Source organism: Myxocyprinus asiaticus, chromosome 24, assembly GCF_019703515.2.
Source record: "Myxocyprinus asiaticus isolate MX2 ecotype Aquarium Trade chromosome 24, UBuf_Myxa_2, whole genome shotgun sequence".
NCBI classification, from domain to species: Eukaryota; Metazoa; Chordata; class Actinopteri; order Cypriniformes; family Catostomidae; genus Myxocyprinus; species Myxocyprinus asiaticus.
In genome coordinates this window covers 35,168,154-35,191,711 of record NC_059367.1, presented here as the reverse complement: position 1 = coordinate 35,191,711, position 23,558 = coordinate 35,168,154, and the positions used below count along the sequence as shown (strand labels likewise).

Here is a 23,558-nt window from a genome sequence, read left to right as displayed (position 1 = left end):
CTTAGCCCAGGTAAGACGCCTCTGATGTTGTCTGTGGTTCAGGAGTGGCTTAACAAGAGGAATACGACAACTGTAGCCAAATTCCTTGACATGTCTGTGTGTGGTGGCTCTTGATGCCTTGACCCCAGCCTCAGTCCATTCCTTGTGAAGTTCACCCAAATTCTTGAATCGATTTTGCTTGACAATCCTCATTAGGCTGCGGTTCTCTCGGTTGGTTGTGCATCTTTTTCTTCCACACTTGTTAATATGCTTGGATACAGCACTCTGTGAACAGCCAGCTTCTTTGGCAATGAATGTTTGTGGCTTACCCTCCTTGTGAAGGGTGTCAATGATTGTCTTCTGGACAACTGTCAGATCAGCAGTCTTCCCCATGATTGTGTAGCCTAGTGAACCAAACTGAGAGATCATTTTGAAGGCTCAGGAAACCTTTGCAGGTGTTTTGAGTTGATAGCTGATTGGCATGTCACCATATTCTAATTTTTTGAGATAATGAATTGGTGGGTTTTTGTTAAATGTGAGCCAAAATCATCACAATTAAAAGAACCAAAGACTTAAACTATTTCAGTCTGTGTGCATTGAATTTATTTAATACACGAGTTTCACAATTTGAGTTGAATTACTGAAATAAATGAACTTTTCTACGACATTCTAATTTATTGAGAAGCACCTGTAGTGAAGACTGAGCTCCACTTTCTCCAGGAAAGACTTACCTCATCAAATCTTTGACTAGTCAAAGTCCATGTCATGGCTAGACTATTGCAACTCCTTCCTTGCCACTATATTCAATTCTGGATCTCTTTGAGGTCATCCAAAAAGCTGCTATTCAACTTCAGGAAATTCTCTCATTACAGTACCTCTGCTCTGGCCCCTTTATTGGCTGCCAATCCCTGCTCTAATCAAGTTACTATTAAGGCACTGTTCCAGGATTACACTACTGTCAATGGCCTGACCACCCACTACATTCAATGTTTCATCAAGCTGTACAAATTGCACACTGAAAATTGCATCAGTAAAAGAAATTGTCAATTAATTTGAGATGCTTACCAAAAAACCTAACCGTTTGGCCCCGTTTCATGGCCGGCCAACCGGGAAAAGTCCCGGTTCTCCCTATGGCCAGTCTGCCTCTGCGTAGCACAAATGGTGAGCGACGAATGTGCCAAAGTTCTATATTTCTCGTTAGGGATCTGAACAAACTCCTAACTCTAAGTATGAGCAAAAGAAATTGTTCAGTCATGACAAGTCTATGAATTAATTTAAGGTGTTTTAATGGATATTACAAGTTGGTTGGTATGGTCTTGGTGGACTAGATCTGCTTTGCTGCTGCAGAGTAAGTAGGAAGAGTTGCTACTGCTAGAATATACACTGACATGCTGTGTTGAGCATGTACATGTAAGTATCACGAATCTACGACAGGCTCCTGCACAATTAAACATACATACTGTACAATCCCCTAGAAGCAGATCTAGACAGGTGGTACTGGGGAGGAGGAGAGTATAGTTTCAGAGAGTAAACTTGCGTAGCGCACTGCAATGAGACCGACTAACCAGCAAACAACCGAGGCAATTTAAATGTTAGACAAAGCGAGAGTACACCAGTTGATTGGTTAACAGATTAAATGTCAAAGGACCTATCAGCTTGGGTCAGAGAGTATGCAAGCCAATTGCCTAATTGATTAAGTTTAAACAAAAAAGGATCTATTCGTTGCACCATGTAGAGTTTCATGGCTGAATCATTAGCCGCTTCACCATCGGGCCGAACAGTTCGGAGCATGGTGAGAAATGGTTCCAGTAGCATTTCCACTTAAACACGGATCCACATGGCATTACAAATGGTTCTAGTCACCGATTTCCCAGTACGGTTAGCTAACCATTCTGGTGGAATGGCTGAAGTACGTGGTGACACAATTGCCAATTTGTCAAGGTAACTCGATTGTTTCTAGGTAGCTGGCAAAGTTTGCCATCGTGAGGTTAATAAAATGTAATTTTAAAAAATGTGTATGTTTGGTGTATCTTTAGATTTTTTTATCATGGTTTAACTAGTATGTATATTATGTTTCTACACACCTGCTTAAAGTGGCTATTGATTAATTGTTAATGCTTTACAAGCACTACCATTAAGATTAACACAATAAAACACAGTTCACCCAAATATGCACTGATATTTAAAGTTGTTTATTTGAAACAGAAAAGGTAAAGCGATTGTGTCCAACCCTACAAACAAAAAGTGAAGAGTCACTGTTCAATGTATTTGATCCACAGGGGAGAGAGATGTGTTTCTGTGAACTGTGATTCAAAGATCATACTCCATTCTCTTGCATTTGAAGGAAACAGCTTTATATATAAGAAACAACCATGCAACCCTGAAAATACAAACATGTGCAGGCAAAACTCTCTGCTTGGTCTACATAGAGTTTAAGGTGAAAAATAAACATATTTACACAAGAAAAAAAAAAAAAAAAGTCTCCTTAGATTTCCCTTGTTTAATATTAAGCAAATGGAAAAGATTCTATGTAGAATTCTAAATAGGTGCACTTTTGTGTGGATGGGGGCTTTGTTGTGGACAACAGTTGCTTTATTATGAAGGGAGGCATTTTAATCAAACTAAGAATCACTTCCAAGTAATCATCAAACCCTTCAAGTGCATTTACACCCTAATAGTCACAATACACGTGCACGCATCCACACACGCACATTAACACACTAAGGAAACCAGTCCTGTGTGCATTAGCACTGCTTATGCATACTTGGAGCATCTCATTGTTTGTCTATGAAAAAGCTCTAACATTTCAACAAAATAATCCAATTTAAACCAAAGATAAAGGGATAGTTCATCAAAAATGAAAATTGTCATCATTTATTGTAATCATTCATGTTGTTCCAAACCCGTATGACTTTCCTTCTTCCTTGAAACACAAATGGAGATGTTTAGAATGTAGAATGTTAGTCTCTAAGAAAGTGGCTAAGGCTGTAAGTCCCATCTTCTCATGTGCTCCACTGAAGAAAGTCAGTCATACAGGTTTGCAATGACATGATGGTAAGTAAATGATGACCGAATTTGTATTTTTGGTTGAACTATTCCTTTAAATGTCTACGTAAAAAAAAAAGCTGTTCTGAATGCGTAATACAACATATGGAAGAGGAAGGCAATGTAAAGATTAAACTGTAATTTGCTAACTGTTTTAGAAATAGCACACACTAATGTAGGCGCTTATATAAACTCCTTTTCACCTTTGCAATTCTATAGATCAAAGTCTCTAATAGTGGGGTGTCATAATAACTGAAGGAGAGGACACGACCGCACTGGGTCCCAAAGCTGTGACAGCAAACATTTTATTTGGCTCCCATTGGACAACGTAACCATGACATCACAGTCCTCTCCTTCTTGATGTGATCCCAGCCAATCAGAAGAGCTGGAGGCGATGTCAGGAGGGTGGCTGATTGGACATCTCAATGGCGAGAGGACACGACGGGACGAAGGCCACTGTTGGAGCCCTGGTATTTTTCTCGGGCGTGTTTCTCGCAGAACATTTCATCTTCCACCCAGAAGTGGCCACGCATCTTTAGGTTGAGTCCGCACTCTGTACAGGTGTAGCACTCTGGGTGACGGAAGCGATCGTCCATGATACGCACGGCCTGGGTGCTGAAAGGCAAAAGAGGCAAATTCACTAAACAGTTGCGCCACTTTTAAGCATGATATTTCAGCGCAAAAACCTGCATCATATTCACCAACCACCCACAATCTAAGCAGGTGCAATCAGTGCTGAAACAGCACTGTTTCTTGAGTATTTAAGTCATTGTCAATTTCTATCAATCATGGTAATTCATAAAATAATGATCAAATGATGGTGTTACAACCTGGCATATATTCAGATGTGTGGTGTAGTGTAGCGCACTTTTGGTATATTAAAAAGATGACTCAGGTGTCTGAATCATAGTAATGGGGTGATCATAAACACTCACAGCGAGTCGCTGCATCCTTTACAATATAGAGCTCACAAACTGCCTGCAATCAAGATCAGAACTGTGCCTGGCAAATTTCGTTCAGCACAAATTCTGTGGCCGTGTTTGTGCAGTTGCCTGATCTGCATAATTCCTTTAGTGAATCAGGCACTAAACCGGTGCATGAATTTCCACTGACACACAAAAGGGCAGTTCCAAAATCCTAGTGAGCTGCCTTGCTATCATAAATAGAGATGGTAAACACAATCTTACAAGTTAATGGTATAGTTCACCCAAAAAGGAAAATTCAGTTATTTAGTCTCGTATTGTTCTAAACCCATATGACTTTCTCTGTTTTGGTATACAAAAAAATTCTGCTCCGTGATGTCATAAAATGGCAGTGGATGGTGACCACCTCTACAAGCTTCAAAAGGATGCAAAAGTATAATTCAGAAGTCTAAAAAATAATTACATGTGCCAACCCGTGCCTTGTTCTGGAGGCATACGCCAAGGTTTGGCGAGAAACAAACTGTAATCTAATTAATTTAGTAAAAATCTTCACCAACAGTTGCTCTCCTGTGCGCATTCATGAGAGTGCATGAGAGCAGCAGTTCATGCAGCCCCCACTCGTGAGATTGGGTGTTCAAGCGGGAACTCACTTTGTTTTTGCTACAACTGAACTACCACAAAGATATTAACAGAGAAGCTGCACACAAACCAGAGAACTAAACTTACAAAACATGTCTTAAGTGTTTTGAAGTCAAAGAGGAGATGCATTTCTATGTCCAGCCTTATTTGTTTGAAACAATTGAGTTTTTTTTTCAAAATGTCCCTTTGTGTACCAAAAAAGAAAGTCATGTGTGTTAAGAACACAGGGGCGAGTAAAAACTACTGAATAAATTTTTTTGGGTGAACTATCCCTTTAACGGCTGCACAGTCAATTAAATCAAAATCCCAATATGGCATTGTGCGATTATTAAATTGAAAAAACCTGTGAAGTCTACATGTGTTGTGGGTTAAAATAAATAAATAAATGAAACAACCTGTGAAGGCCTCTTTTTAAGTTTTCGTACCACATGAATGAAATAAGACAATTGGGTTATTTTTCTCTATTGGTTCAACTGAAAGAGAATTAGGATCTTTTTTCAAGTGTAAACAATCATAAATAACTTTTTTATTGGCAGTAGAGCACGGTGTTGGTTTCTAGTTTGTACCTTTTCGCACACCCTGTTTAAAACTAAAGCTGCTGTTTCAGTGTGTGTGTGTGTGTGTGTGTGTGTTTTAGCTTGCATAGCCTTTTTCTAAGCAGCCGGAGATGTTAGGCCGAATACTAGCCTCAGTGATCATTCACTTTCATTGTATGGAAAAAAAAGATTAAATGAAAGTGAATAGTGACTAGACAGAGTTTAACATTCTGCCTAACATCTCCTTGTCTGTTCCACGGAAGAAAGAAAGTCAGACAGGTTTGGAACAACATGATGGTGAGTAAATGACAGAATTTTCATTTTTGGGCAAACTATTCCTTTGCGTCTAGGTAGGCAGCACACTAGGTTTTGGGACAGAGCTACAGAGTCGAGTTTTCCAAAACAGACATACCCCAACATAAAATAATGTAGTGTACTGTAATAATACGTGTTTGTTGCTGAAGATCATATTTCAAGTACAGCGCTGAAAGATCATGTTTTCACAGTAACTATAACAGGTTAACAAAATATGAACAAATAAACATACATACTGCACAAACCTACTTATTATTTTATCTTAATTGCAATTTCATCTTCAAACAAATGAAGAGAACAATTCTACCCTAATAGCTAAACATCACAGTACACAGTTTGTTGTGTGTATCTTACACAATGCTGGTGCCACATTTTTCACAGGTGTGGTGTTTCTGCCCACCAGAAGAGGACGTGGTCTTGGATGGGCTTGGCGAGAGATTCCCTGGAAACTGGATGGCTGCCTCTGTGAGCACAAACAAAGAAATAATAAACCAAAAATATATAAAACACTCAGTTTTCTTCCACCCCCACCTCAATGTCTTTCTGCATCCACCTTTATCAGTAGGAGTTTTCAATCTAAAATGTCCTTCATGATGGGACTGTGTGCCAGCTGCTTGTTAATCTGTTGGGCTAAAAACCATTAGCAACACAGCCTCCTGCTTTGACAACCCAAATCAAAGCATCACACGATGTGGTGCCGAGTGTGAGGAATGTTTACACTCAAGACGGTTCTTACTGCAAGATCCAACCAAAGGTCATTTAGACTTGACCTTTAACCCAAAAGCCACAACAAGCAGTTACACCTTGATCCTCGGAGCACATACAGACAGCATACTGCACAAAAAAAGGCAAGAGCTTTCCAAAACTGCAACTTGTGATCTGATCGGCTAGTTTCTACACAATTTCTGAACAGGTTTTTATCAGTTGGCGGGAAACAAAGTTGTGCTTACAAAGTACCAGACTGCTACAATGAGCACCTTCAGAGGAAAATTTAGTTGCCTGCATTTGACCATTTTGGAATTTTGTTTAAGGGACTAGTAGAAAGTACACAAGATTTTCTAAAGCACAACTGTTTAATCTGTATCGTTTCCAGATTTCTGTCTGTCAAATAATTTTTTTTAAATCAATTTCAGTCAGTCGATTTCCCCTAAACATCACATAAAAAGTGAACTTTGGTTGGTTTCTTTACAAGGCAGTCAAAAGATCTCATCCTGTCTAACTGGGCGGTTCTTGGCCAGAATAATAGCAGAATGGACGAGACTTTATGCTGTTCGCCAAAAGTCTGGCCCTGCAAGAATAATTTCAAATTATGTCTTTCATGCATTTCTTAAAAAAACATTCATCTATTTTATAAATGCAACTGCTGCCTCAGTGCCTGTAAAGGTTTGTTGGAAAGGGTGCGTGCATCTCACCTTTCTCATCAGCCTCTAGCACCTCCTGCAGCATCTTGAAGGTGTTGGATTGGCGAGGAGCTGTACGAGACTCCTTGTTCTCCTGAATCATCTTATACACCTCTGAGTCTCTGTCAAACCTCTGCATGGCAAAGTCCGAGCTAAAAGAGAGAAAGAGAGAGTTCACTGATCTACACAGTGGTGCAGGTGCGGTTCAATGGTTAATGCAAATGGTGAGGTCAACATGGCAAAACTATGACCATTAAATTCAGCATTAAACTCGGACTTCAAGTTGTCTTTTTTTGTTGTCATGTTGTACAACAGCATATGGTAATAATGATTCAGTTCAAGTCTAGAATGATCACATGCAAGTTATATCAGCACTATTATAATGCATGACTGTGACCAGGAGACCTGTGGCTTCTGCTAATATACACTACGTTGCACACTATATGGGGCTGGATTATGTAGGAAAAAACCCCACTGTAGTGTAATGTTATAGAGGTATCAGTTTATTCAATTTGTAATATAGTCTGATTTTATTAAAGATACCTCAAAAGCAAAAGTAAATATGTTATGAAAATGTCCATTTATTTCTCCAGGGAAACCAGAAGGCTTTGGGTTACATGAGACGTGTTTCACTTGTTTAATTAAGAGTATTTTTGTGAAGCTACAAGTTGTCATGGCACCTTCATATGCCATTTTGAGTCTATTGTAAAAGGTCTGCTCCAATATGTTGAACATATTAAATATACAGCCCATATTTAATCAGCACTGACAGAAAGCTCAGATTTTCATAGAATTAGAATGACCAACACTCTCAAAGTTTTACACATTTCCTGTCCCTTGTGTGTTTGTTTTTAAGACATTTTGGCTAATCTGATAATGCTTTTAGCAACTAACAAGAGTGTGGTATTTAGGGCTGCAACAACTAATCAATAAGATTGATGATTATCGATAATGGAAATCATCGACAACGAATTTCATTATCGATTAGTTGGATATTTGCAGTAAGCACGGAGAAGCCCAGTCAGTGCCGTCACTTCACAGCCCAATGAAAAATGTGTTGCGTGATAAACCTCGTTTGAAAAACAACAGAGACAAGTTGTAGCGGAAAAACACGACCCAAGTTGTCCAGCGCACGAGAGCACTTTATAAACACTTCAAAGAAGTGCTGCGTCAGGTGCGTTTACAGAGTGATTGCGCTGTTTGATGCGCTGAAGAGTTGTTTCTCTCCAGCGCATCACTTACATTTTACTGCTACTGTCTATGTTTTACAATGTAAACATGTTATGGATTCAAAATCAGAAACCGCGTATTTCGCAAAACTGTTCTTACCCAGTGGCGGATTTAGGCATGGGCGACATGGGCAGTTGCCCAGGGCGGCATCTTACGGGGGTGCGGCACGAGGCACCCACAAAGACCCCCCCCCCCCACAACACTTTCAACGAGGAAAAAAATGCTTGGATGTCTGAGGGTTAAAGTTAACATGTGACTTGCTCCGTAATTTTTAGTCACTTTGAAATCAGATTTTTATGCGTTAACCCTCTGGGGTCGCCGGCGCATCCTGCTGGATTTTTTACTCATAACAGTGGAAATAACTTAAAATACTCCGTCATTTTTGGGCATACAGTTAAGTGAAAGACATCATTATAAACTATAAAGGGTCTACTTTTATTTGTGAACACTCACAATAACAACAAAACCTTGTGCTTTTGTAAAATAAAGAAAATAAACAGGGTGCGCTTTCAGCCGTCTCTGTGTCCGCGAGCATCTTTCTGAAACACGTCACAAAAATGAACTGAAACTCCACGAATACTTATCAGACAAACATGAAACATATGTCTAAAGAAAGCTTTAAATGTCTACTTTTAAATAAAACAATTCAAATTTAAAACAAATATTCTCCTGCAATGTAATCTGTATAAAACAAAGCGATGTACAGTTTCTCCTGGCTCAGCTAGTTATCCCTAATGTGCTCACACCCACCAGCAGAGGGCACTATTCATAAGGTAATGTGCTGAGGCGATCAATGCAAATGGTAAATGCCCTAACAGTGCCTTAAAAACATCAAGTTCATCATCAGATTCATTCACTTTTCTGCACGTTTGGAAGATGGCACGCTACACAGGTGAGGAAGCTCTACAGATGGTCCTGGATAGTGACGAAGAGTTCACATTTTCCTAAGAAGAAGAGCGGAAATCTGACGATGAACGTTTGAAGAGCGCCTTGATCCAGCCGAGGATACAATTTCGGATGAGTAAATCATTTAGTTTTACTTACATATTAGTTGACATGCTATTTTATATAAACATGGACATATTTTACTAGTTGGACTATTTCCAGACTTGCCAGTCAGGATCGAAAGTATTGAAATATGTCCTAATAGGCAAGTTTTAGTTACATTTAAATGTTGTTTCGGCTAAAGCAGGTATTTAAATTGTATGCAGTATGATATAAATATGATATGTAATATGATATAAAAATAATATGAATGTTTAGATTATATTTTAAGTAGTGTTTATGCTGCCTCATTATCATCAATGAAGCTTGTGCTTGCAAATATCTGTTCAGGTGTAAATGTGTAAAATGTGCTGTAAACATGCCCATATTAGAAAATCAGCATATTAGAATGATTTCTGAAGGATCATGTGACACCGAAGACTGCAGTAATGATGCTGAAAATTCAGCTTTGATCACAGAAATAAATTGCATTTTACAATATATTCAAATAGAAAAGTTATTTTAAATTGTAAAAATATTTCACAATATCACTGTTTTTGCTGTATTTGATCAAATAAATGCAGCCTTGGTGAGCAGAAGAGACTTAAAAAATCTTACAGATCCAAACGGTATCTGTTTAAACGGTATTTAAACGGTAGTGTAGGTCTGAAGTTTTTAAGTATTTATGTAAAGAAAATGTATAGTCAGATTACTTTTTAACTTAAACTTGATTTTGTGAATAAGCTACAAACAATACATTCAATCATTAAGTCTCCTCACATTCATTCTCTCTCAGGGGAGGGGTCTTTGTCTCCTCAGGTGTGAATCACATTAATATTCATGATCATCCACGCCTCCTCGCATATGGCCTTTCTAACACTAAAAGTGTCTTACAAAAGTTAAATGACTATACTTATTTGTATGAATGAGTGATCAAGATGGTTTTCACATCATTTTTGTAGCAAAAACTCTAGGCTATAAGATCCAGTTCTCAAAAGTCTTGTGAACAAATGTTTAGTGTGTTATATGGCCTTATTTCAGTGACTTACATTTTTTGTTTTTTCAAAAACCACGCATAAACGTTATTTTCTCAAAAATACAAACATGTACATACATGTTGTTCACATATTATTGTAGCCCAGTTTGTGCTGAATACAGTGGTATCAGACTTTAGCCATTAATATGTTTTTAAGCAACTGAAAAAAGCACAAATGTCAAGGCATGTCAAAACTTCTCCAGGGCCCAAAACACCCTCAGACCCCAGAGGGTTAAAGTAAAAAAGTATCAGCTTTCTAATGACATAATTATGTTTTTACTCCAAACTGTTGCAGAGATATAAACATTTAAATGATAGCTGTGAGTTTTCTTTTATACTTTAGTGCATAAAACTCAAAATGTGTTTCTGGGTCAGAGTGACTCAAAGTGATGGAGCAGGTCACTAAAAGTACTTGCTTGAAGCACTTTATGGTGTAATTCAAATGATGAGGTAGTTGTAACAGGATGACCTTTTTGATGCGATTTCGGTGCTGATAGTTGCTATTTGGAACTACCAATTAATCGGTGCCGGTAGTTGCTTTTTGGAACGATCGGAAAATAAATCTATGCTGATAGATTTTTATTTTTATTTTATTCCTCTGTGTTCCACTGTGGCCAACACTATAGGATTTTGCAGTTAGAATGGCTTGGGTCTACAGTAAAACACCAGCCTCTAGATGTGACATACAAACAATCATGTAGGGATTTGCTGTATTCAAATCTTTCACCATTGACAATGTTCATCCATATTTTTAATCTCACTTCAATGCATATTTTAATTAGATAATCACTTGTTCTAAATTTGACTAAATGGAAATGTGCCCCGTCAGCACATTGTGTCTCCAACTTCATATCTTGTGAATAATAATAAACCTTATTCCTCATTAAACCTCATCTAGTGGAATACATATATACAAAAACATTAATCTAGTGAGTGTATAGGCTATAAAAGGCTTAATTTTGTAAATCCTTCAATATAGAGAATAATAAGATCGTTTATAGTTAAAAGTCCCACGTTATGATCATTTTGTTCTGGTTATTATTGGGATTTTTTTTATTTTTATTTTTTTAAATAAACTGCATCTGGAATTGTACAAATTTCTGACTCTTTTAGCCTTTATTTCTGTACCTGTAAGGAAAGACCATGTGTTTCTTTTTTTTTTACTATCAGCTGAATAATCGGTTATCATCCTTTTCCCCAACTTAGTTATCGGTATTGTCAAAATTCACTATCGTTTGACCTCTAGCTCTCATTGTTAACGTGACAAATTCTCTCTCTACCATGTTAATCCGAGTTTTTATCCTAAACAGCTGCGATCACAACAAATTTCAAGACATTTTGTTCATCAATTGGTCTGTTTGTTTTTTTGTTGTCTTGTTGGGTAGCCACGGCCACGATGGGATCTCATTAGTTAAAAAAATAATTAAAAAAGACACTGCAGCTTCATCAAATTAAAAAAACATTTGGCTGTGCTTTTTTCACTTGTACAGCATTTCACTTTGCATGTAAAATCACACCTGATCAAGTCTTCACTTCTAACATGAAAACATATTTAGGGATAAAAAAGCCCTGGAATATTTCTTTAACCTCAAATGTTAGCCTGTGAAAGTCTCCACTAAGGACACCTCAACATGTGTTTTACAGCCTGGAAATACAGATAAAATTATCTGTAGGGTAAGCTGTGGGTTAAGTCATTCCACATTACCTACTAGGTACTGGAGCAGAGATTTCTGTGCTAACTAAACTGACTAACCACAAAGTGGATTCGAGTCACTCTCCTGAATGGAAAATCTCAGCAAAATGTGATATTTTCCACCAAACATGCCCATTTCCTCTCCTTTGGTCTTCCATCGTTTCTGTGGTTGACCCCTACTCTCTCTACACATAACAATAGAGCTGTTCAATTTGTAGTCTTTAACATTTTCGAGCCATGGATTTCCTCTGGAATTCAAGTTTGTTTTTGCAGAATAGTGATTTTTGATTTAAGGAATACTAAAGTCTGTGAAGAACATTACTTGAAAATACTTTTTGTTCTACAATGTACAGTAAATACCTCATGAATTATTTTGAAGCCACTGTGAAATGTACGTTGCTACATATGGACTTCAGTGGTTGTGCCACTATTTACATCCATAAAATAAGTCAGCCAGCTTTTCACATTTTCAAAAAAATCTGCACTAGATTCATTGAGTTTTACTATGTGTTTCAAGCCTAAATATATAAGTTAATGAGCTGATTAGATTGCAGTTACAGAAGCCAACCAGCAGGAGGTTTACAGATACATTTTATGTACATGGCTGATTTAAAAGCTGTAAAATGCTTTTATAAAATGCTATTTTTATTTTACAGAGCATTCCTCTGAAAAAATTCAAACATATGAGAATGCTTAATGTAAGATTTTAGCCACACACATAAACCGCAAACAAAGACATGCACGCAAAAGTGCTTGTGTATTCCTACATACTTGTTAAATGTAAACAACCTGGCATACCAATAGACATTGAAAAGCACTTTTCAATAGGCTGTGTGAAAAGTGCAGTGTAAACCGGTTAATCCAGATTTAATCCAGATCTCACAGAGCCTTTGTATTTTAGTTAGGGCTTATTGAATGTTAATTTGGCAGAACATCCCTCATCCAAACACAATTAAACTCGTGCAATAATCAGTATAAAAACACCCAGTTGATTAATGTGATCTCTGTATTGTATTAGTGGCCTTGCTTTGATAGTTCAGGTGGAGTTTGCTATGAAAACAGTGTTGTCAAGACTATCGTTGTGTACAAAAGTCATGGCATAAGAAACTTTCTTGAACTTAAAAGCAGCAATTGCTATATAATTTAACATGAGAAAGAGGTGGAAAAAAAACAAAAAAAAAAATAGAAACTCAAGTCAAATCAGATTTGGTGTGAAAAAGCATATGAGCGTTTAGTGTCCACTCGCTGTCTTAAGGGTTTGAGTATCTGGGTGTGGCTGTCACAAGAAACTTGCATGACAAGCTTGTCATTGCTAAAATGTTTGTAAGTATGTTAAATTCTGTGCTAGCATCAGGGTTTCGACCAATTTTAAATGACTTTTCCATGACCTTTCCAGTTATTTTTGATAATTTTGATTCAGACTGATTTGCTAATGAATCATTCGACCGATTTGTGAACCCATTTGACAGATTCATCCAAAAGAATCGAATCTTAAAACTAGAAACTGTAAATTTCCATTACTTTTAAGATTGTATTCATTTCTATGACTTTTTCAGACCTGTAAAATACTATTAAAAAGTATTATAGGTATTATATTTTCAGTTTTCCATTTCTGTGGAACCCTATAGCATGTATGTGTTTCTGTAACACTTTCATATATGACATGACAGAATAATAAAAAGAAAAGAGAATTAAGCATTTGGAAAAGCCACTACTGGTGTAAACTGAAAGGGGAGAAAAAAAACAAACAAAAAAAACATTTGAGGACACTATAAATCTCAGAATAAATGCTGTGTTCAGATCCACTATCTGCACTCAAGCATTTTAATGGAACATGATTCAAATTGAAAACAGACAGTGAGTTTGTGTTTCCTTGCAAACTCTCCCAAGCACCTTCAGTTCAGTTCATTTGAAGGGTCACTGCTTAAATTCACAGGGCCTGAAACAAATTTTATGGGTGGGCCCGTGTCCCCTGGGACCGAAAAGTAGGGCTGGTATGTCACAACCCAAAAATGGGTTTTAGGTCTGTTCTGATAGGGTCACAGACAGCAGGGAAAAACAATGACAAAGAATGTACGTCCAATCAAATTCTATGGCATTTTGGTGCAAATTCATTTGTCACTTGGTGAAAGCTAGCCAAATTAGGAGGATGCCAATAAGGACCGGTTGTGTGACATGCCCTCATCCTCAAAAACCATAAACAAAACTATGTAAGTTAAAAGAAAATATGAGCCAGACTACATCAAAGAGAGCATAAAACCATCAAAATCAAGAGCCATTTAGAAAGCAAAATGGTCAATTTCCTATTCAGCCTGTACCATGTAGCCACAGTAATAATACTTGGGAAAAAAATAAATAAATAAAAAAATAAATAAAAATTATTTTGGACAGTTGTGTTCACTTTTGCATGATAAAAAATGACTTGCCACTACAAGTCCAATGTAAAATCTGGCTCTTAAAGCAAAACCAGCTGGGAGCCACTTCTATAGGAGACCTTAGTGGGCCCCTCTTGTCACAAGGGGGCCCACTAACATTCCCATTTGTCCAGCTCTGGTTCCCAGCACAATTTCTCTCCTCTTGTACAGTATGAAACAGTACTGCAGTCAATACAATGCAATGTGAATAGGTTATGAATATTTACTGAGTACTTGTACAGTTAATGGAGGCATTACCAACACAAAGTTGTGCTACATGCATAAAAATCACTTTTCTTGGGTCTGTAACCCCATAAAAGAGCTATAATTCCCATCTCTTAAAATATCTCACTAAACAGGCACAAGATTGAGCAGTCAAAACAGTCGACATCAGCATCATTGCCATCATGTACTCAAAGCACTAACAAAAAGCAGAATATTAGTCTAAGATTATGATATTTCCTCTAACCCCAGAGCAGCTGTAAGCTCAAGTTCGAGGAAGAACAGATCTGAATAGTTTGGGTCAGACTTACCTCAAGAGCAAACAAAGACAAATTCCTTTGCAACTACTACAACTCTTGTTGGAACAACAACAGAGCCTACAGTGACAACTGCACACACATCTAGAACACACACACACCCACACCTCTCTGTCGAGTCTCGACGAGACAGAGATTTGATAGTTTCAGTCTGAAAGGTGTGAGTATGGGTTAGATCTTATTGGTTGACTGCAGAATAAGGGCGTGACCAACAGATTGACATTTTATTATTGGTTGAGCAAAAAGGGGGTGGGGCGAATGGGTGTGTGAGAGTGAGAGGGGTAGGGGTCCAATTAGGGGCAGAAATTATATAATACTTTTCTAGAAAGTGAGAGGCTGGAGGAAGAAAGAAAGACTGACAGAAAGACAGATAAAAAGGAGACAAACAGACAGACAGAAAAACAGAAAGACAGATAGAAAAAAGATAGAGAAAAAAGAGAGAAAAAAGAGATGTTAAGACAGACAGCAAAACTGATAGACAGACCATGTGAAAAAATGAAAGACTGACTGACAGACAGAAAGAAAGAGAGACAGAAAAAAGAGACAGAAAGACAGAAATATAGACAGTGAGAAAAAAGACAGAAAGAGTGAAAAAGTCAGACAGAAAGAAAGAGACAAAGACTAGGGATGAGCACTCATCAGTAATTTGGTATTCGAATATTTAAGCTCATAAAAAAAGAATACTCGAATATTCTGTTATTTAAATGACGGTAATTAATGAGAAAGTTTTACGTTGTAAAATATTTTTATTAATCATAAATGTTGCATCACCATTTAAAAAAAAAACAAGCTTCTAATTATATCCAAAACAAGCTTATATTATGTCCTGTGTTTTTTTGTTGAAAACATTTAAACAAGCAATGCGTTAAAACAAAAAAGTATAGAATGAAAGCATTTAAGCTCATGCAAAGCAAAGAAAAAGAAACCGCTAATAAAGACGACTGACGCAATTAATGTACAGGACGAATATTAACGCGACATATAATAGTTATGTTTTTATTATATCTCATGTCATGTTTTTGTTGAGAAAAACATGCATATCCACATGCTCCGTAAACTACACTCATTTATACACACCAGTTTAAATGATGGAATGTCCCTTACCTCAGCTAACATAGTCTTTCTCAGATGCCCTGTTTGTTGATTACAGAAGCATCGTGGGGATTAGGTTGCTACGGGGACGCTGCTTTCTGTCGAGCTGCACATTTATGGGAGTAAAGAGTACACCGCTTATACAATACATTTAAACAGGAACCCAGCTTTCTCGCAGTAAGCCACATCGCAATAAACCGCTTTTTGGTGTCCATCTAAACGTACTGACAGAACGGTTTGCTCATCAAATGTGATCAACTTGTGTCCACACTCAACAGCACCTCCCAGTGCATTCTGTTATAACTGCGAGTTTTACTTTGTGTGTTCAGGATTTAACTTGCATCTCACTGCATATATTGCCAGCAAAGCAAAACTTTGCGAAATTTGAATAGTATTTTTACTTTTCGAATAATTATTGCAGAACGAATACTCGAGTATTCGACTATTCGTGCACATCCCTAACAAAGACAGACAGAAAGAAAGAAAGAAATAAAGAAAGAGACAGAAAGAAAAAAGAAAAAGACAGATGGAAAGAAATAAGACAGACAGACAGAAAGATAGACAAAGTGAGAAAAATACAAGGACAAAGAAAGAGTGAAAGACAGATAGAAAGACAAGAGATAGAAAGACAAATAGAAAGACAGACATAAAGACAGTGATAAAGAATGAGACAGAAAGAAAGAGAAAGACTGATAGAGAAAAGAGACAGAAAGAGATAGATAAAAGTGAGAAAAGACAGAAAGACAGATAGAGACAAAGTCAGACAGAAAGAAGATAAATAAATAAATGAGACAGAAAGACAGACAGAGAGAGAGAAAGAAATAAAAAGACAGATGGAAAGAAATAAAAAGACAGACAGAAAGACAGATAGAAAGATAGACAAAGTGAGAAAAATTCAAAGACAAAAAGAAAGTCAAAGTGACAAACAGACACAAAGAAAGAGAAGACTGATAAAAAGAAAGAAAAAAGAAACAAAGAAAGAAAGACAGATGGAAAGAAATAAAAAGACAGACAAAGACAGATAGACAAAGTGAGAAAAATAGAAAGACAAAGACAGACAGAAAGATTGAAAGACAAAGTGAGAAAAAGACAGACAGAAAGAGAAAGACAAAAAAAAAGACAGACAGAAAGACAGAGAGAAAGAAAGAGAAAGAGACAGATAGAAAGACAAAAAGAAAGACAGACAGTTTTATGTGATTTATATGATCAGCATTTACAGAAATACTAAAACCAGTCCATCTGGCTCCAACAATCATGCCACAGTCGAAATCACTGAGATAAATTTTTTACCCCATTCTGATGGTTGATGTGAACATTAACTGAAGCTCCTGACCTGTATCTGCATGATTTTATGCACTGCAGCCACATGATTGGCTGATTAAATTATTGTATGGATGATTGTTGGTGCCAGACGGGCTGGTTTGAGTATTTCTGTAACTGCTGATCTCCTGGGATTTTCACACACAACAGTCTCTAGAGTTTACTCAGAATGGTGCCAAAAACAAAAAAAAAAAAACATCCAGTGAGCGGCAGTTCTGTGGACGGAAATACCTTGCTGTTGAGAGAGGTCACCAGAGAATGAACAGACTGGTTCGAACTGACAAAGTCTACAGTAACTCAGATAACTGCTCTGTGGTGAGAAGAATGCTATTCTGAGATGCGGGTTGGCGCTGTTTTGGCGGCATGATGGTGACCTACACAATATTAGGTAGGTGGTTTTAATGTTGTGGCTGATTAAAACATTAAATTCAAATGAAATAGTCAATTCTATCAGAACATTTAATAACTCAACATACGCTTACAATCAAGGAGTTGATTTGGCTATCAAACACAAAATTTTGGAAAATATATCAAGGGAAACAAAATCAAATGAGTACAAAAGAGGCACTAAACAAAAACCTTAAAAATGGTTTGACCGTGATTGTATATCAATTATGCAAGAACCAAAAATATAAAACTCCAGACAACAAGGAGTTACGTTAAGAACACTCAAGACTTCTTAAACAAAACAAAAAGACACTTTAGACTCTAAAGAACATTGAAAACACAATAGACCAGATTCAATTCTGGAGCCTATGGAATGGCTTAGGCACTACAAAACCACAAGAATTAGCCATACTTAAAGATTACTTAAAAAAACCTCTATACCGATCAAATTGGTCATTTAAATGAAAAATCCTTGAAAAGTTGAATACTCTTGAGTCATGCATCAAAAACAACCAAAATCCACAGATTATCCAAAAACCCAACTAGAACTAATTGAAAAACTGAAATCCCTTAAATCCAAAAAATCTTGTGGTCCTGACAACATCAGAAATGAGATGCTAAAAAACAGCTCTCCTATATTACAGAATGCATTGCTGAAACTCTTTAACGTAATTTTGATGTGGGGTGTTTTCCCGGATATGTGGAATAAAGGGCTTATCTCTCCAACCTTTAAATGTGGAGACAAAACAGACCCCAATAACTACAGGGGAATCTGTGTAACCAGTAACTTAGGAAAAGTATTCTGTTCCATAATCAACTCACGACTTTCATCTTTCATTAAAGAACATAATGTCATCAGCAAATCTCAAATTGGTTTCCTTACTTCTTGAAGGACCCACTTCACCCTTAGTGGCCAATCACATTAACAAATGCCACAAACTACGAAATGAACACACATGCAGCACTTGTTTAGCTACTGTTATTATTATTATTATTTTATTGTACATGTCGAGCACAATTGCATGTCTTTGTTTCCTTAGTTGTTTCTTGTCTAATATTGTTTCGTCTTATTGTTCAAGTCCATTTTACTATATTCATTTGTTTTTCTTGTAATGCTTTGGCAATATGCAATATTACTTACTGTATGCCATGCCAATAAAGCAATTTGAATTTGAATTTAGAAAGACAGACAGAAAAAGAGAAAAAAAAGACAGGAAGACAGATAGAAAAAAGACAGAGACAGAAAGTGAGAGAGAGACAGATAGAAAGACAGATAGAAAAGAAAGACAAAGAGAAAGAAAAAAAACAGATTGAAAAAAGAGACAGACAGACTGAAATATAGAAACAGAAAAAGACAGAAAAAGACAGGAAGAAAGAGCAAGAAAGACAAAAAGTACAGATAGGTAGAAAGACAAAGTGAGAAAAAGACAGACAAAGAGAAAGAGAGAAAAAATAAAGACAGACTGAAAGAAAGAGAAATAAACAGAAAGAGAAATACAGATAGAAAAAAGACAGAGCGAGAAAGACAAAGAAAGAAAAAGACATAGAAAGACAACGTGAGAAAAAAGACAAAGAAAAAAGCAGATAGAAAGAAAAAAGACAGATAGACAGACTGAAAGAAACAGAAAAAGACAGATGAAAAGACAAAGACGTCTAGATGGACAATGTGAGAAAAAAAGAAAGACTGACAGAAAGCAAGCAAGCAAGCAGCTGCATTTGTTGAGGTTTTAAATGTGTATACCTTCGTCGTGGGGAGATGGACAGCTCTCGGTCGATGGGACTGTGTGGTGAGTATCGTCCAGGAGGAGTTGGAGTCCGACTGGACACAGAGTTACTGCGGAAATCCACTGAAGAAATCTCCTGCAGAACACAAACACAGAACATTTGAACAACTCCAGAGGTCCATGAACTTAAATTTTAAGAACTTTAACTTAAATAGTTCATCCAAAAAATAAAAATTCTGTCATCATTTACTCAATATGTACTTGTATCATTCCAATCAAGTATGACATTCTTCTGTGGAAAACAAAATAAGCTATTGAGCAGAATGTCAAAGCTGCTCTTTTACTTGCAATAACAGTGAATAAAATTTCAGTCTGTTCCTAATATATATATCACCCTGGATCTCTAGACTGGTTACCCACTTAAGCTAAGCAGTATTGAGCCTGGTCAGTACTTGGATGGGAGACCACCTGGGGAAAACTAAGGTAGCTGCTGGAAGAGGTGTTAGTGAGGCCAGCAGGGGGTGCAGTCTGTGTGGGTCCTAATGCCCCAGTATAGTGATGGGACACTATACTGTAAAAAGGCACCATCCTTAGGATGTGACGTTAAACCGAGGTCTTGACTCTTTGGGGTCATTAAAAATCCCAGGGCACTTCTCGCAAAGAGTAGGGGTGTAACCTCGGTATGCTGGCTAAATTCCCCGCAATGGCCCTTATCAATCATGGCCTCCTAATTATCCCCATCTCTGAATTGGCTACATCATTGTACTCTCTCCTCTTCACCAACAGCTGGTGTGTGGTAAGCGTACTGGCGCACTATGGCTGCCGTCGCATCATCCATGTAGATGCTGCACACTGGTGGTGGGTGAGGACAGTTCCCTGTTCAGTATGTAAAGCGCTTTGAGTGTAGTGTCAGAAAAGCGCTATATAAATATAACGTTCATTCATTTATTCAACACAAAGCTATCATGTGGATGCAGAAAGAATAAGTCGTATGGAATACTTTCATGATGATTTAATGGTGCTTCTTGGTCTTTTTGGAGCTTGACAGCCCCTGGTACCCATCCACTTTCACTGTATAGAAGAGAGCAACATGGAAATTTTTCTAAATGTCTCCTTTGGTGGAAGAAAAAGTCATACAAGTCTGGAACAACATGATGGGGAAGTAAATGTTGCCAGAGTTTTCATTTTCAGATGAACTCTCCCTTTCCCTAGACGTTAAAGTCTATAGGACTAGCAATACTGTTTCTGAGCCATATTATCTCCAAGCAAAAGTGTGTTTGTGTGTGTGTGTTCAGCAGATGTCTGAAAAATGCCAGGATCTTCCCACTGTCTCAGACCCCATGCCGAGGCACCTGCAGTTGTTTAGCAATGGTTGAGCAACCTTATATATATATATATATATGTGTGTGTGTGTGTGTGTGTGTGTGTGTGTGTGTGTGTGTGTGTGTGTGTGTGTGTGTACAGTCGAAAGGCCAAAAATACTGCCACCCTTGCATTTTGTTTTTAATTTTGAGATCCATAGATTGTCAAGGTCTTTTAATAGGCAATGTTGAACCCAGCATCAGAAAGTGTCTCCGTCAATAGGTCTTTCAGCATAACAATGACCCTAAAGCACACAGGAATGGTTGAAAACAGAATACCGGACTGTTCTGAGGTGGCCAGAAATCAATATAGATCTGTATCCCACTGAATACCATTGAAGATCTCTAAAAACAGAATTTGAAAGAAGGCACCCTGAGAGAACTTGAGCAGTTTGCAAAATAAGAGTGTAGAAATGCCATTGGTGGCTATAAAAAGCATCTAATTACAATTACCTTTTCTAAAGGCTGTGCGACAAAATAAAAAGTCTAGTGTGCAAGGAATATTCTCCAGAACATTTAGGATTGTTGTGTATAATAAACTAAGATTAAGCATTTCATTAATTTATTTTTACTCCATCCACTGCATCCAAAGAAATGCACATGTAGATACCAAAAATTTTTTTACATTTCAACAATGTTCTGGAACAAAAGTGGTGCATAAAATCAAGCATACACTCATGCAATCTGTTTACACAAACACAGTAGAATCAGGTCCTTTTTTGTTCCAGCATGACAATGCCCTTGTGCATAAAAGTGAGATCCATAAAGAAATGGTTTAATGACTCTGGTGTGAAAGAACTTGACTGGCCTGCACAAAGCCCAGACCTGAACCCCACTGAACATCTTTGAGACTATGAGCTAGACCCTTCGCCCAACATCACTACTTGAACAAACTGATGCTCTGGGTTTGAATGGGAGCAAATCACCACAGCCATGTTCCAACATCTAGAGCAAAATGTTCTCAGAAAAGTAGAAGCAACTACTGTAGTTATTAATGCTAATGGTTTTGAAATTAAATGTTCAACAAGCACATGAGTGTGTTGTTCGGATTAGGGATGGGCATTTTTGAGTAATTTTGTAGTTGAGTACTCTAACCCACAAAAAATTAGTAATCGATTACTCAAATTAAAGTCAGATAAAAATATCAAGTATGACGCGTACATATACTTAAACTATGCTTTTCTTTGGGGATAAAAAAAAATTAAATGAACAACATGCATTAATAATAATAATAATAAAAAAAAAGATTTTAAAATATCTGGAGCTTACATAGAAACCAATGCTGACAGCATAATGGTAATGCACATACATAAACTGTCAACATTTTTATAATTTCACATTATTATTCAGAAAAACAAGTGGTGAAAGTTGGCTTTTTATAAAATGCGCTCTGTCCGTGTTCAAATGTTTAATGCACATACCAGTCTGTTAAGCTTCCGAGTTTCTTGTACCGCTTCACATTTCCTTTCCACCATAAAAACAGATCCTTGTCCTTTGGTATGCATGACTCCAACAAGAACCAAATACCAACAGAGCAGAATTCAATAAGAATCAAAATATTACAAGTATTGCTAGTGCTACACCGGGCTTTGCTTGAAAGCACACAATGACGCCATCATGTCGTCTCCTCTCATCCAACACCTTGACGACACACATCCACAGTGCCTCCCAGTGGACTCAATTGTAACAGAGATTAGGTGAGAGATGCAGAGAGAGAGAGTACAGGATAATTCATCATTTCCCATGGCAGGCAGATGCACAAAGGAAAATCATTTTGCCATATTTGAGTAGTGTTTTCAATAGTCGACTAGTTGGTACACGAGTACTCGATTCGTTGATTACACATGCACATCCCTAGTTTGGATGTCGACAGTTTTATCTACGTAGTGCATGCATTTGCACACAGCAGCATTAAAGAGGCAAATTCCTCTAGGATTCCTCACAAAACTTTTTTTAAAGACTGAAAATTATAAACAGGCAGCGACAGACAGAAGGGGAGAAAGATAACAAAAAGCAGTTGAGAGAAAATAATGGTCAGATGCTTAGACTATGAGACAAATTCATGGCTTTCTTTACATGTTAAAACAAACCAATAAATCTTTACCTCAAGACAGAAACTGATTTTTTAAATTCTGACTAAAGCTGGAAGTATGCAAATCTGTCATCGTCTCAGCAGGTCTTAGTGTCCAGATTATCTTTGACTGTAATCATAGCGGAATCTTGGCCCTGAATACAATCAATTTCACGTTGAGCCTAAATCTACATTAAGAGGGGTTGCGCAGAGAGACTTTCATGAGCTTTGTGAGCTGTTAATGGAATAATTTACTTTCCTCATCCTCGTGCCAATTCATGACTTTCTTTGTTCTGTGGAACACAAAGGATACATTTTGAAGAATGTATTGGCCACTCTTGTCCATGCAATTATAGTGAAAGTGGACTGGACTTTTAAGCATAAATTATGCAAAAGCACCATTAACAGTAGTCCATAGAAACTTCTATATTCAACACTATATTCAAAACCTTCTCAAGTCATTTAAATAGTTTTGTGAAACAGACAAAAATTTAAGTTGTTATTCACTGAATCTATGGAAGCCCAGGAGTGCCATTTACAAAAGAATGAAGGAATAAATTATCAATCTATTAATTTGAAAATAAAAATGTGAATAAACCAATTTATAAATGGACAAATAAATAGACACATTTAAAAGTGTTTATTTAATTCATGTTTAAAAATGTACTTGTATTTAGCAATAAAAAAAGCACATATGACATAAGTCATTTTTAAATGCACCTTTTAAATTGTGTATTAAAAAACATTTGGCAATTGCCAAATCTTCATCCGTTGCCAGTTGCTTTTCTTTATTATTTGTCGTTTCCTTTCCTTTTTTCATTTGTCATTCCATACCAGCTGAAGCCCAGGAGTGCCAATTTAAAAAAATGA

The 23,558-nt window shown here is 37.1% G+C and overlaps 1 protein-coding gene across 3 annotated transcripts in view; it reads right to left on the bottom strand.

The window, feature by feature from the left end:
- Positions 1 to 2,150: 2,150 nt before the first annotated feature.
- The window catches only part of LOC127415476 (PDZ and LIM domain protein 2-like), a 148,485-nt gene continuing 127,077 nt past the window's right edge, over positions 2,151 to 23,558 (bottom strand). For all 3 annotated transcript variants that reach the window (XM_051654250.1, XM_051654251.1, XM_051654252.1), the window contains 4 exons: positions 19,274 to 19,392; positions 6,850 to 6,989; positions 5,792 to 5,900; positions 2,151 to 3,639 (listed from right to left, as the gene is read on the bottom strand). In XM_051654250.1, coding sequence (XP_051510210.1) covers positions 3,447 to 3,639; positions 5,792 to 5,900; positions 6,850 to 6,989; positions 19,274 to 19,392 — 561 coding nt within the window. In that variant the 3' untranslated portion in view covers positions 2,151 to 3,446. The remainder of the gene's footprint in view (positions 3,640 to 5,791; positions 5,901 to 6,849; positions 6,990 to 19,273; positions 19,393 to 23,558) is intronic.